Below are 13,720 nucleotides of genomic sequence, written 5' to 3'. Positions count from 1 at the left end.
GCTTTTCGGTTTGATACAGGAATTCAAGAACAGGTTTCAAGATTTCTGAAAAAATCATCAATATTTTGGTATGTTTTTGACTCCATTTTCAGTCGACATAACTACATTACCTCTGAATTTTCAAATGGAATGCATAGAGTTGCAATCAGACATTCAACTCAAAGAAAAATTTGATCGTGTCTCTCTACTGGACTTTTATAAGACCTATCTTCCGGGAGAAAAATATCCCTCGCTTCACAATCACGCCTTATTCATGACATCGCGTTTTGGCAGCACATACATTTGTGAGCAACTATTTTCAAGGATGAAGCACATGCAGAGTAAAATTAGAATTAAAATTTCTGACGAGAACCTTGCAGACTCACTGAGAATTGCAACCACTTGCATCGAACCAGACACTGATACATTAGTTTCACAAAAACAAAGTCAAATATCCCACTAGTTTTATGTTGCCCTCTTTTTAAAAAAAAATTATAATAAAAATATTAAAAAATAAATGAAGTTTTATTACTTATATACTTTAACTATATTTTATGTGTGGCCCAAGACAATTCCTCTTCACTCACTGTGGCCCAGGGAAGCCAAAAGGTTGATATAAATTGTAATATTTCTAGATAGTGTTGTGGGGCTGCAACAAAACTATATTATTTTGGGGAGCAATACCCAATTAGCCATACCTTCTGGTCAGAAGTTGCTGAAGGTATCAGGAAAATTGTATAACAATTCTTGATGATGAAGTCTGCCCTTAGCTCAGGGCCGCAACTAGGGTCTGTGTCACTCAGGGCAAATATGGATTCCGTGCCCATTTTGGCGCCCCCCCCAGCACTCATTTTGGCGCCCTACCAGCGTGGCGCCTGGGGCAGATGCCCCGGTTGACCCCCCCTAGTTGTGGCCCTGCCTTAGCTTATTGCCCATGTACTGTATATGGATGCAATGTAAGAAACTAATTTAATTCTTTTGGCAGCTGCTGGGTTTGTTATTACAAAACATTGGAAAATGAAAGTGCTTTTTTTTTTTGTTACAGAGCTATTTAAAAGGGTGGGAAACTGCTTTGGCCAAAGAAAATTAGCACAACAATGAAGAGCTTTGAAATCTTGTAAAAATAAAGATACGTTTATTCAAATCTAGTCACCATTCCTTAGTTATGTTAACAATGTTTTTCCTAAGAGATTACTTTCACCTGAACAAATACCATTCTGTGTAAAAATATTGAATCAGGATCTTTAAAACCTTGTAAATGCTTTTTAAATGCTCATACTTGTATGTTCATACTCCCAATTTCCTTTCTTTCCTTTTCCATTGCTTTTGCTCTTTAATTTCTTTTTTTATTTCTTTACCTTGTTTAATCTTTTGACGTTTCATTTGTTTAAATCAAAAAGCAAAATAATGAAATTAATTGAGCTTGCTTTATATTTGCCATTTTTAATGCTATCCTTTTCTACGGTGGTTGTATGTGCTACAGCGTAAGATGAGGGAATATGGTATAGAAGCACACAATCCCTCTTATTTATAGCACTCTGAATCAAGCAATTACTTTTTTTGCTGTAAGGTTCCAACTCAATGGAAGTGTTCTTTCCTCCATATGGTCAGTGGTACAATGAGGTAACATGAATCTCTTAAGTTAATAGTCTCTTAGCCATTTAGATAGTAACACTATTTATTTATTATTTTAGTATTTGGATGTTGACTTTATATGTTGAGGTTTTAAAGGGATAATTTTATTGTAAACCACCCAGAATCCCCCTCTTTGGGGGGAGATGGGCGGTAATAGACATTTGAATAATAAATAAACACATGCCATGCCATTTATTTCAATATATGGAAAGTCTGCTCCACTTCACCTGATAACCCTGTGCCAATACTTCTGCCTTACCTTGACAGCACTACTGTTTATGGCATTAGTAGATGAAGACTGAATTCACACAGTCTGCTTTACCATGGTTTCATGAATAAGCCACAATTGCTGTGCCAAAACTAAACAAACCATATTACAGCTAAGGGTAATGCAGGAAACCAGCCAGGGCAGCCCCAAAGGCAGAACTCTGCTCTTTTTCTTCCGCTTCAATATCACATAGATATTGTTCATAGTTCAGTCCCACCAGTGTCAGTTCTCCCTTTGCATTTCCAGCGTCACATTCCGGATCCTTCTAGATCTATCAGTAGTCACCCTACTAGTGCTGCTGTCATAAAGAATGATACCCCTGAATTACCAAGCAGCAGTGAGCTGTGGGGGTGTGAAGGGGAAAGAGAATGGTGTTCTGGGTATAAGTAGCAACCTGTTAAGCTATTAGGTTATTATGCTCTGTTAACACAATCCTGTCTGACTCAATAGAGAAGGGCTGCCATTTTGTTAGGTTCAGACTTAGATCCTTCAGGAGGGCAAAGTAAGAGGCAGGCTCCATGCTTGATCATTTGACCAGCTGACCAAATCAGAACAATGGGAAAGAAAATGGTATGAAGTGCAGATGAAGTGAAATCCATCCTATAAAATCTTCATCTGCAGATTTCTGAAAAATCAAACCACTGTGATTATGTATAGTTGCAGTCACTTAACTCAAAAGCAGCTGACCCTAGCAGAGGGTGGGACAACCTATCAGTTGTGTTTGTGCAGCATGCTAACTCTGGTTAATTAAACCATTGCATACTGAATTAGCCAGTAGCATGCGTTCACACAGCATACTAATCCATAAAACAGTACTGCCAGGGTTTGTATAACTAGCTAAGCTTAGACATGTTTGGCTTGCTTGCGGTTCTGCACATCACAGGATCATGGTCGTTGTGATGCTGCTTTGTTCCTTATGCAGGGCAAGCTACATCTTTGCAACAAATACGGTTAAGGATATAAGAGGGTTGTTTTTACCCTATTATATCTGGTCACCTTAGCAAAAGAGGAAATAAAAGTATGAAAGTGTTCAGGGAAAAAAAACAGTTTTAACAATTAAGAGAAAATACTCAGAAAAAAACTAAGGGTGACTTAAAGTGCAAATGCGCAGGGCTACTGAGTCTTTTAAAGATGTGTTCAACACAATAAATGTGTTCTTCTACTTAATAAAGAAAACTGGAGAACTTAATTGCCTTTGGAAATTGGCCACCCTAGAAAGAGCAGCCAGGTATCTCATCATGTAGCATACTTAACACTAGTTGATATATCTTGGTTTCCTTTCATAAAAAGCAAAACTCTTTTTATAACTGCAGAGAAAAAAATCATGGAGCAGGAGCCAACTGAGTCTCCAAGATACTTCTCACAATTGTCTTTAGAATGGTGAACTGCTCACTTCTATTAGGGGAAGTTAAATACCAGCTAGGTATATTCACGCATCAGCAATGTTAATTATCTCACCCCCTATGGAATACAGCAAAGCCATGGCTACAGCATTGTCCCAAGCTGAATCTTATTCTGGGAAGTCAACCAGATGAAGCACTTTTTGTGGGAGTGGGGAGATTTTAAAAGTTGCGATTTCTACTGTCTTTTCAACTCTTAATTTTTTAAAATTAACTAAATACAAAAAACAAAGAAAAAGAATACACATTCTTTTATAAAATTATAAAGGAAGGAAAAAGGCTAAAAAAGAAAGAAAAATATACAGGGCATATGTTTTTTGTACACTTTATATATGTATGCATGTCTTCACAGACATGCATACATATAGAAAATTGTACAATAAACATTTCAATAAATGGATGCCACGATTTGTTACAGTCATCCATTGTCTTTTATTTAATTATTATTAATTTATTAATTAAATTTATATCACCGCCCATCTCCCCCAATGGGGGACTCTGGGCAGTTTACAATAAATAGCATTAAAACATAGCCAGATAAAAATTACATTAAAATATACATAAAAGCAAACATGAAATCCAAGTGGAGATGGATCACTAAGGGGTACTATGGTGCCAGCCATCCCCAGGTGGAGCTATCTCTCTCCCCCTCCCAAGCAAGGCGGCAGAACCAGGTCTTAAGTTTCTTCCGGAAGTCCGAGAGTGAGGAAATCTGTCTCAACTCTGGGGGCAAGATGTTCCAAAGGGCGGGCGCCATTGCAGAGAAGGCTCACCTCCTGGACCCCGCTAGATGAAATTCCTTTGCTGATGGGGTCCGTAGCATGCCCTCCCTGCCTGACCGGGTGGGACAGGTCGATGTTATGGGGACGAGACGGTCCCTCAGGTACCCTGATCCCATGCCATGTAGGGCTTTAAAGGTGATAACCAACACCTTGAATTGGACCCGGAAGCAAACTGGTACCCAATGCAGCTCACGTAACAGTGGTGTCACATGGGCTGATTTTACAGCCCCAATAACTGTCCGCGCAGCCGCATTCTGGACCAGCTGAAGCTTCTGAATACTTTTCAAGGGTAGCCCCATGTAGAGCGCATTGCAGTAGTCTATGGGCATGAGTGACTGTTCGGAGGGCATCTCGGTCCAGGAATGGGTGTAGCTGGCGCACCACCTGAAGATGTGCAAAGGCCCTCCTGGCCGCGACTGCCACCTGCTCTTCGAGCAGGAGTTGCGAGTCCAGGAGGACCCCCAGGTTCCACACGGGTTCCGAATGGGGCAGTGCCACCCCATCCAGAACCAAAGATGACAACTTCCTGGAATCCAAGGAGCCATCAATCCACAGCCACTCTGTCTTACCAGGGTCCAGTTGAAGCCTGTTGTTCCCCATCCAGGCCCCCACAGCCCCCAGGCACCTGGAAAGGGTGGAGACCACATCACTTACTTCACCCGGGATGGAGATATATAACTGGGTATCATCAGCATATTGATGATACCTCATCCCATGGTGACGGATGATCTCACCCAGCAGTTTCATGTAGATGTTAAATAGGAGAGGAGAGAGTACCGAACCCTGCGGCACCCCACAAAGGAGGGGTCAAGGGCCGGATCTCTCCTCTCCTATCACCACCAATTGGGAATGGCCCTGGAGGAAGGAGGTGAACCAGTGCAAAACAACCCCGCCCACCCCCAACCCCTAGCCGCCCCAGAAGGATACCATGGTCAATGGTATCGAAAGCCACTGAGAGGTCCAAGAGAGCCAGGATGAATGCACTCCCTCCATCCCGCTCCCACCAGAGATCATCCATAAGTGCAACCAATGCAGTCTCCGTCCCATATCCTGGCCTGAAACCTGACTGAAAGGGGTTCAGATAATCCGTTTCCTCCAAAATTCTCCGGAGCTGCAACGCAACCACTTTCTCAACCACCTTTCCCAAAAAAGGAAAGGTGGGAGACAGGGCGAAAATTGCTCAGTATAGTAGGGTCCAAGGATGGCTTCTTGAGGAGGGGGTATACCAGCGCCTCCTTAAAGGCAGCTGGAAACACCCCCTCCCTCAAGGATGCATTAACCATCACCTGGACCCAACCACAAGTCACTTCCCGGGCTGATTTTATCAGCCAGGAAGGGCATGGGTCAAGCTGACATGTGGTTGCATTCACAGTCCGGAGAATCCTATCTACTTCCTCAGGCCCAACAGGATCAAACCATTCCCAGATAACAGGGTAAGTACATTCCCCTGGCATCTCCCCAGACTCCGCTTCACACTTAGAGTCCAACTTAGAATGAAACTGAGTGATTTTATCCTGCAGATGCTGTGAAAACTCTTTCGAACGACCTTGTAGGTGGGTCCCTGGATCTACCTGACTCAGAAGAGATTGAGCGATCTTAAACAAGGCCGTCAAATGGCATTCTGCGGATGCAATAAGAGCGGAGAAATATTCACGTTTCACCGCTCTTACCGCCACAAGGTAGGCCTTAATAGCGGCTCTAGCTTGTGTTTGGTCAGATTCAGTCTTCGCCTTCCTCCAGCGGTGCTCTAGGCATCTCTTCACCCTCTTCAAAACCCGCAGTTCCTCCGTAAACCACAGGGAGTGACGGGTCGAGCAAGGCAAGAGAGGACGCACAGATGCGATCCTCTCCAAGGCCCTGGCCGCGACCCTATTCCAGGCCGTGGCCAGGACCTCCACTGGACTGTGCAGCAGGCCCTCGGGAATAACCCCCAGCTCTGTCATGAGTAAGGATGGCGAGCAGGGGGCTCCCACCCAGACTGTCAAGCGCATGCGTAGCACTGAGGAACTGTTCAGCCATTCAAAGAGACACAGATCGGGACTGCCTTAACCTTTGGGGTTTATATGGCTGGGTTTTTCCCACACTTCCTCAGTTTGTTAGGATTCTTGTTAAGTACTAGTAATAAATATTAGAGACCAAGTCATTGTCTCAGTGTGTTTCCTGGTAGTTAGGACAAGCTCCCTCTGAAACCCTACCAGGTCCATCAGTCGCTGGGGGCAAACCAATCGAATGGGTCCAGCCTCCCTGTGGAGTGGGGTGGCACAATAAAATCTCAGGGTCACCAGGGTGTGGTCTGACCATGACAATGGGGACAGATCTAACTCTCCCCTCAGATCACATTGCCACTGCTCCGACAAGAAAACTAAGTCTGGGGTGTGACCACTGTCTCGAGTCAGGTCCTGGATAATCTGGGACAGGCCCATGGCTGCCATGGTAGCCATGAACTCCTGGGCCGTCTCTGAGGCATGTCCCAGGGATGGCAGTTTGAAGTCCCCCAGAACCATAAGCCTGTGGAACTCCACTGCCAACCCCAAGACGGCCTCCAGCAGCTCGGGTAGGGAGGTTGCTACGCAGCAGGGAGGCTGGTACAGCAGCAACACCCCCAACTGTTCTTGGGATCCCAGCTTGAAAAACAGGGTCTCACAACCAGCCACTTGCGGGGCAGGGCCCCTGAAGACCACTAGAGATTCTCTGATGACAACTGCCACCCCTCCCCTGCCCTGGTGTCTCAGCTGGTGCCACACTTGAAACCCAGCCAGGCACATTTCGGAGAGGGCTACACCCCCTTCCGAGCCCAGCCGTGTCTCAGTGATACACGCCAGGTCTGCCCCCTCCTCTGTGATTAAATCACATATGAGGGCGGCCTTGTTGTTCACTGACCTGGCATTAAGGAGCAGCAGCCGAAGACCAGGGCCCGTGAGGGTCTGTCGTCCAGGGCCTGGGTATGACCCTGGAGGGCCGCAACATGCCACCGGTAATAAACACCGGGGGCGTCTTTCCCGAAGATGGCCTGCCCTCCGGGTCCCGTCATAACGTCCCCGGCCCGTCACCACCTCGATGGAATAGCCCGCCCCACAGCCCCAGAGTTTCCTAATCCAGTAGCCTCCACTCCTGGACCTCCAGAACTCCTGGGCTTAACCAGGGGTCCCTCTTTCCACACATCCATCTTCTCCCACACCATCCACCTTAAGCAGTGGCAATCCCCCCCCAGTGCACCAGCTTCTGCTCTCGGTGCTGGTGGGTCACCGCTGCCATCCACACCCTTACAGTGCCCCACCTCAACCTCTCTCACTAGAAGAGGTGGGACACACCAGCCACTCCTAACCACCCCTGACTCTCACTCAAGGGCGGGTAGATTTCCATATCAAACCAATCCTAACCTCCTCCCGAGCCTCTCACCTACAGGAGGAGTGGCACACTCACACTCACATTCACACCAAGGACCCCAGCCCTCTGACGCCTAATATAATGGGAATGGCCAGTCTCCCTTCCCCTCCCCCCCTCTGGAATCCCCTAAGATTTTAAAAGCCAGGGATTTCTCCCAAAGCCACTTAACCCTCAATCCTTCCCATTTCCCCCCCAAGTCTGTCACCCCAACAGGTTCAGTCTGTTGCGAAGCTGCCATTGTGGGGTGCCGTCTGGCCCATTGAGATGTGTTCAGGGGCCACTGAGGGAGCACAGGGGGCTACCGGGATTCCACCAGGGTCCTCCAGGGTCCACACCCAGGTATGCTGCTGCCACCGCCAGAAACCTCTGCTACCCACCGCACGCTGCTTCATTTGGGGAGGGCGGCTCCACTCGTCTCCAGGCCACTGGGGGAGCACAGGGTGCTACCAGGATTCTGCCGGGGTCCTCCAGGGTCCACGGGAGGGCTGTTCGCACCATCCCAGGTATGCTGCAGCTGCCGCCGTGGCCACCGCTGCCGAAAACCTCTGCTGCCCGCTGTTTGCTGCTTCATTTGGGGGGAGGAATCCAATTGTCTCCAGGTCCACCCCGATTAAGCCGGGGGACCAACCAATCCACCCCACAGCCACCTCAGCTGACCTGAGAGCCAAGCCAGAGGCAGGACTTGCAGAGGCTTGCAGAGACTAGAAAACCGGGGGTCAGCGTCTTTCTCACAGTGGCCACCATCTTGAATTCACAACATGACTCCAGCTTTTCAGGCTTTTACCTCTTGATACATCTTGTCATTGGATTACTATGCCACTGACTTACAGCAGTTGAGACTATATATTGCATACTGTAATGTAACTGGTATCAGACAGGAAAATAAATTTGCTACTTTCCTATACCCTTCATACGTAAATAGTGATGAAGAGAGTGATTGAATGGAGAGAGAGGCATGGTGATCAAAATCAAATGATGGATGTTGGCAGTGAAGCACTGAAACTTCTCTAATCTGATATCCTTCAGATGGATGGTACTGCATCTCTCCAAATTCAAAAGGGAAAGCATCGTCAAGATCATCATCATCATCATCATCATCATCATCATCATCATCATCATCATCATCATCATCAATTTAATGATTTAAGCTAGGCCATGGTGGTTAAAAAGAAAAGGCCAATCAACAATAGTAGCTGTATTACTATTTTATAATGTTAATTAGTAATAACAATATTGATTTTTTTCACAAAAAACAGATTTATCAGCATGTATCAAGTTCAAGTTTGAAAATAAGGAGGGGAAGATAAGAAGACAGGGTATAGATGTTACATACATGGTAGATTACGTCAGAAATTAAATGATAAGTAATAAAACTATTATTTGCGTATAGATCCTTTAAGTGGTTCTGTTAGAAGCGAGACCTTTTTAGAATCCCATATGATCAGGCAAGATTGGTTCTGAAGAGTTTAGTGTTTTTACTTCTAAAGGATATGAAGAAAAACCAAGTTTTACAGAAGTTTGGATTCTGTGTGCTGAGCCACTTTAAACAAACAGGAGACAAGCTGGTAAAAATAGGGGACAGCCTTAAAAAGCAGTAACCTGGAAGTACAACATGTATTCAACAAACCAAAATAGCCTGGCAGATATCTGAACTTAGTGCCAGATGGAGCCAAGATATTATTATGGTTTATGTTGTTTATTTTTTCACTAAGCGCATTGTCTTGCTGTGATATTTTTTATCTGTTTCAAATTAATTCTAATTAGCCTCAGGCACTCAGAAAGCCTGTGGTGCACTATTTATTGAATTACTGTTCTTTCCATTAGAATTATTGTTTTCCTTGTCAATGTGTCTCTTCCATTTTGGTCATATTTGTCACTTGAAAACATCAGTGTAAAAATGGTTTACACACACACACACACAAAGTTTTTGAAGTGGTGAGAAGGAACAAAGGTGTCCTTGGCTCTCTTCACTCCAGATCCAGTTCTTACACCTGCACGTAGAGCTATTGCTCTCCTCCCTCCCCCCATTCCCCGCTTTTTATTATTTATCCCCCGCTTATTATTTATCTGAGGAAGTGTTCCTGTCGTTGGGGCAAGGGAGAGAAAGGGAGGAGAAAAAAAGAAAGGCCTCTGTTGCCATAGCAGCCGGTTGGTCCAGCGATAGATAGTCCGTCTGTGATTCCTCTTGATGGAAAGGACCTGACTCTGCTTTGCCGGCACTTGCCCAAGACAGATTCAAGCTGACAGGCTCTTTAGGATCTGAATCATTTATCAAGCAGAGGCCATATGGATGTGTGTGTGCGTGGGCATGTGTGAAGAGAAGTGGGGAGGAAACATGGGCGGCGCTACGGGCATGCATTACAGGCAGAGATGAGGGAGGAGGCTGGCAGGGTCTGTTTCCCATGAACTTCCTGGCATTCTTTCATCCATTCCAGCAAAGCCCCTGTTAGATTTCAGATACCCCTTCAAATCAGATCCTAAAAATCAAGGTCATTTATTCCTGTGACAGAGATGCTCAAGGGTACATAACATAGGGCTGCCCCTTTCCTTCCCCCAACCCCATGTTTGGGCTTGTTCTGCAGACATCAGCAGGTGAACTGTGCTTTTCTTGCTGCCCTGAAAGCCACTTTCTGCTTTAGGGGCACAAGACCAAGCTGGCAAGCCTTTTCAGGCCGTTAAAGCAACTCTAAAGGATGCAAGGAAAAGTTCTTAATGGGTGAATCTCTCCCTTATCTTTTTCACCAATCAATGCCATTCTCCCACAATGACAGGAAAACCAGGCATTCTTCCTGACTCCCCAGCACTTTGGAGGACTTGTGACTGTGCCTGTCATCTTTTCCCACTGAAGTTTGCCTTGAATGGCAGTCAGATTGAAAAGATGGCAGAGTTCTACCTCTTGTGCTGTTCCAACTGCTACAGGCGCAGGTGAAAGAAATGGAAAGGGGGAGAGTTGCATAGCAACCCTACGCAGGACGGAGGAGCTGCCATCATTTTTTGCTTGGCAGGATCTGGTGCCTTTAAAACAGGCACAATTCTCCCAGCATTGAAAAACACCACTGCCATAAAAGAAGTTGCTGTTGCTGCTGTATAAACCCAGCCACTGTTGTTTATAAAGCATGGCTCACGGATGTTATGTAATTCTAGCCAACTGTGAGTCAATACACCATGGTTAAACAAACCATGGATTAGCATAATGTGAAAATCCATACACCTTCTTGTGAATTTCTTTCTGTCAAGCAGCACAGATATACTTTCTAAGTAAGGGTTGTGAGATGCAGGTCAGTTGGGGCAGGCTAAAGCAAACAGTCAGCAGGGTCAAGGGCAAAAGTGAGCAGGAGCCACCTATTATCTCTTTTCCTCAATCACATCTTTCTTTGACATCCACCTTTCCTTTCCCCCTTCTTTCTCTCTGGGTCTATGTGTCTGTCTCTCATTACAAGGCCATGTTTTTCTTTCACTTACCCTCCGCTCAGCAGATTGCCAAGTGAGGGAACTTCTTGCTAGGAATCTGAATTGCTTGCTTAAAAAAGGCCTTGCAAAGTCCACTGAGGAAGCACATGCTTTGCTTCAGAGCCACATGCCAACTGAGGACTCTAGGTTGCTCCCCTGTCTACTAAACACGTTCAGTTAAAAAAGAAAAAAAAAGGAGGGAAATTCAAGAACAGGAATGTCTGTTTGGCCTTTCTGTGGCCTGTCAGGGCCACTCTCCCCAAATCAGATGTGTGGAATTGAGATAGCAGGAAGGAGCCCACTTTGCTACAAAACCCCATCTCCTGCAAAGTATCATAATATATGGCCAGCTCCTTCAGTGAAGGAAAGATTTAGACCTCATTAAATTGATGGCTTCGCTTTAGGGCTACTATCACTGGTCAGCAAAAGTTACCTAGTGTTGTATAGAGAGCTGTCCCTATGGGTGGATAAGTCAAAAAATGTTCAATGGCAAAAAAAGGAAGTCCATTGGAAGAGATTGTGTCAAAGCCCTTCAAACCAAAACTGGTCTTTGATAAATCTGGATCTGAGTTGTAACCCTTTCAGACTGCAAATGATAGCCTATCCCTTCCCTCCATTACAAAAAGCTAATGTACACAGACAGAGACTGTGTGTGTATGTTTGCGAAAGAAACTGAAAACAAGGAGATTAATACATATGGAAATGTGCCCTCAGACATATTTTTAAGAACAAAAGGATTAAAGGAGAAGAGATGAGACAATACCAGTACTAAAGAGCATTGTAAAATTCTTGCTCAACACATTTTTATGTTAATGGTCCCTCTTCAACAGCACATTAACTGATTAATTGAACACACATCTGCATATTTTGAAATAGTCCTCAGTCAGCATGGCCAAGGAGGATGGGAATTGTAATCCAAAAGATCCAGGGTGCAATAGGTTGGGAAAGGCTGCCGGAGAAGATACAATGTATGCTTTCATAGAAGTAAATTAAAACTGCTGGATGAACAAACAGCACCAGGTAACATTTGCCTTTGAAATATGCAGTATGACAATACCGGTATTCTGTTAGTTCTGGCATTTACCAGAAGTGAAAGAAAGGCAGAACAGGAGCATGCAAGATCCATTAGAAAGAGTAGAGAGCTTTTTCCTACCTATGTTAGGATGTTTCAGAAGGCGGCAGATCCGAGCCTCTCGTTCTAGCTTCTGATGATCTGTCAGGAAAGATATTCACAAATCAGCATTCACAAATCAGCATGGGAGAGGCAGAGAGACCTATGGACAAATGCAATTTCCTCCTATTATTATCTTGGGATTTAGAACATGCAAATCCAGTTAGAATGAAGAATATTTGAAATGGTATACCGCTCTTCACAATAAAAAAAATCATAGAGTGATTTGAAAGGTTAAAATATAATAAATAAATAAATTTATAAATTTATAAATATATAAGTAGAATATAAATATTCTGTTATAAATAGAATATAAAATAACAACAATTAGAAGCCCCTACAGAAAGTCAGCAGGTCAGTTGGGGCAGAAAGATATCAGAGGAAATTAAGGGATACATTGGTGGCAGTGTAGGATATCTCAAAGCTAAGAGTAGCTGCAGGAAATTGCAGATATGGAAATCTGGGATACTATGGGTCAGCCCTTATAGCTCTTCATTAAGTAATCCTAGAGTTGTATACTCTGAAGCAAGTCCACTGGTTTCCATGGGTTGATTACTTAAAAGCTAACAGGCCTTACTTGAGTTGGGAGACTGTTAGGAAGGTCCAGGGCTGTAAGCTTTCAGCCCTACGATTCTATGATTCTATGAAGTTAAACAGGAAAGCTTAGAAGACGTTATCATGAAAATCCACTTATCCCATTTGCCTTGAGTCAGATATACTGTAGACACACCTCAGCTTGTGTTGAGATGAGACAGAAGAAAGTTCACACACCTGTGTGTTCTGCATTGTGCTGTAACTGTGCCTCAGAGCTTGGGGACAGAGTCTCACACCATAGCAGAGGTGCCAAACATCAAAAGCTAAGCTGTGGATGACTAAGAACATCACAACTCTTTCTTTGTTGCTCTGCTCTTTAGTCTGTTTTTTTAGTTTGTTTTTAAAAATGTCTGTTCCAACAGGTACATAGAAATAAACCATGAAGCTTAATTTTCTTTTCTTCTCTGAAAAATGGTTGCACGCCTGAGACAAAGGAATTGCAGCCCTTGTGCAAATGGATCTGAAATAGCTGAAAATCCTCCACTGGCCATTTAGTGACTGCCTATGATATGTTAAAAAGCTGCCTAACACAATTTTTTTATAAGAATTTTATTAAGTTTCAAGACAAAGATAAAAGCTACGAAAAAACAAAAACAAAAAAAAGGAAAAAAGAACTAAAAAGATGTGAAAACACAAGAGAAATTTTTTTTCAACATTAGTGACTTCTGACTTTTAACAGCAAGGATATACAAAAATTTTCCATAATCAATCTTTTACTCTATATTAAACCAAAACCACATTATTTCTATAAATCATTCCACTTTGGCACATTATAAAAATCATTAAGTACAGTTACTCCTTTCCCTTATATTAAAAGAAAAAAGAAAAGAAAAATTCATATAAACCTCCTAAACAACTATTCCCCCTAAAGATAACAGTTATTTAATTATTCCCTTCCTACTACTATTCTATACATTTCTGTCTACTATAATAAAAAATCAAACTAAAAAGCACAGAAATTGTCTGCCATTATACTTAATAGTACAACAATTTTAATTATCTTAATCTTAATAAATCCAAAACCCAAATCCAAATAAACACTTTTTTACCCTAA

General features: G+C 43.8%; 1 protein-coding gene across 3 annotated transcripts in view; it reads right to left on the bottom strand.

Moving 5' to 3' along the window:
- CAMK2A (calcium/calmodulin dependent protein kinase II alpha) overlaps positions 1 to 13,720 on the bottom strand; it is a 162,716-nt gene that overhangs the window by 71,442 nt on the left and 77,554 nt on the right. For all 3 annotated transcript variants that reach the window (XM_063292200.1, XM_063292202.1, XM_063292203.1), the window contains exon 3: positions 12,055 to 12,114. In XM_063292200.1, the coding sequence (XP_063148270.1) occupies positions 12,055 to 12,114 (60 nt within the window). The remainder of the gene's footprint in view (positions 1 to 12,054; positions 12,115 to 13,720) is intronic.

Source organism: Candoia aspera, chromosome 2 (assembly GCF_035149785.1).
Source record: "Candoia aspera isolate rCanAsp1 chromosome 2, rCanAsp1.hap2, whole genome shotgun sequence".
NCBI classification, from domain to species: domain Eukaryota; kingdom Metazoa; phylum Chordata; class Lepidosauria; order Squamata; family Boidae; genus Candoia; species Candoia aspera.
The sequence above is the reverse complement of the archived record's forward strand: the minus strand, read 5'-3'. Positions and strand labels throughout refer to the sequence as shown.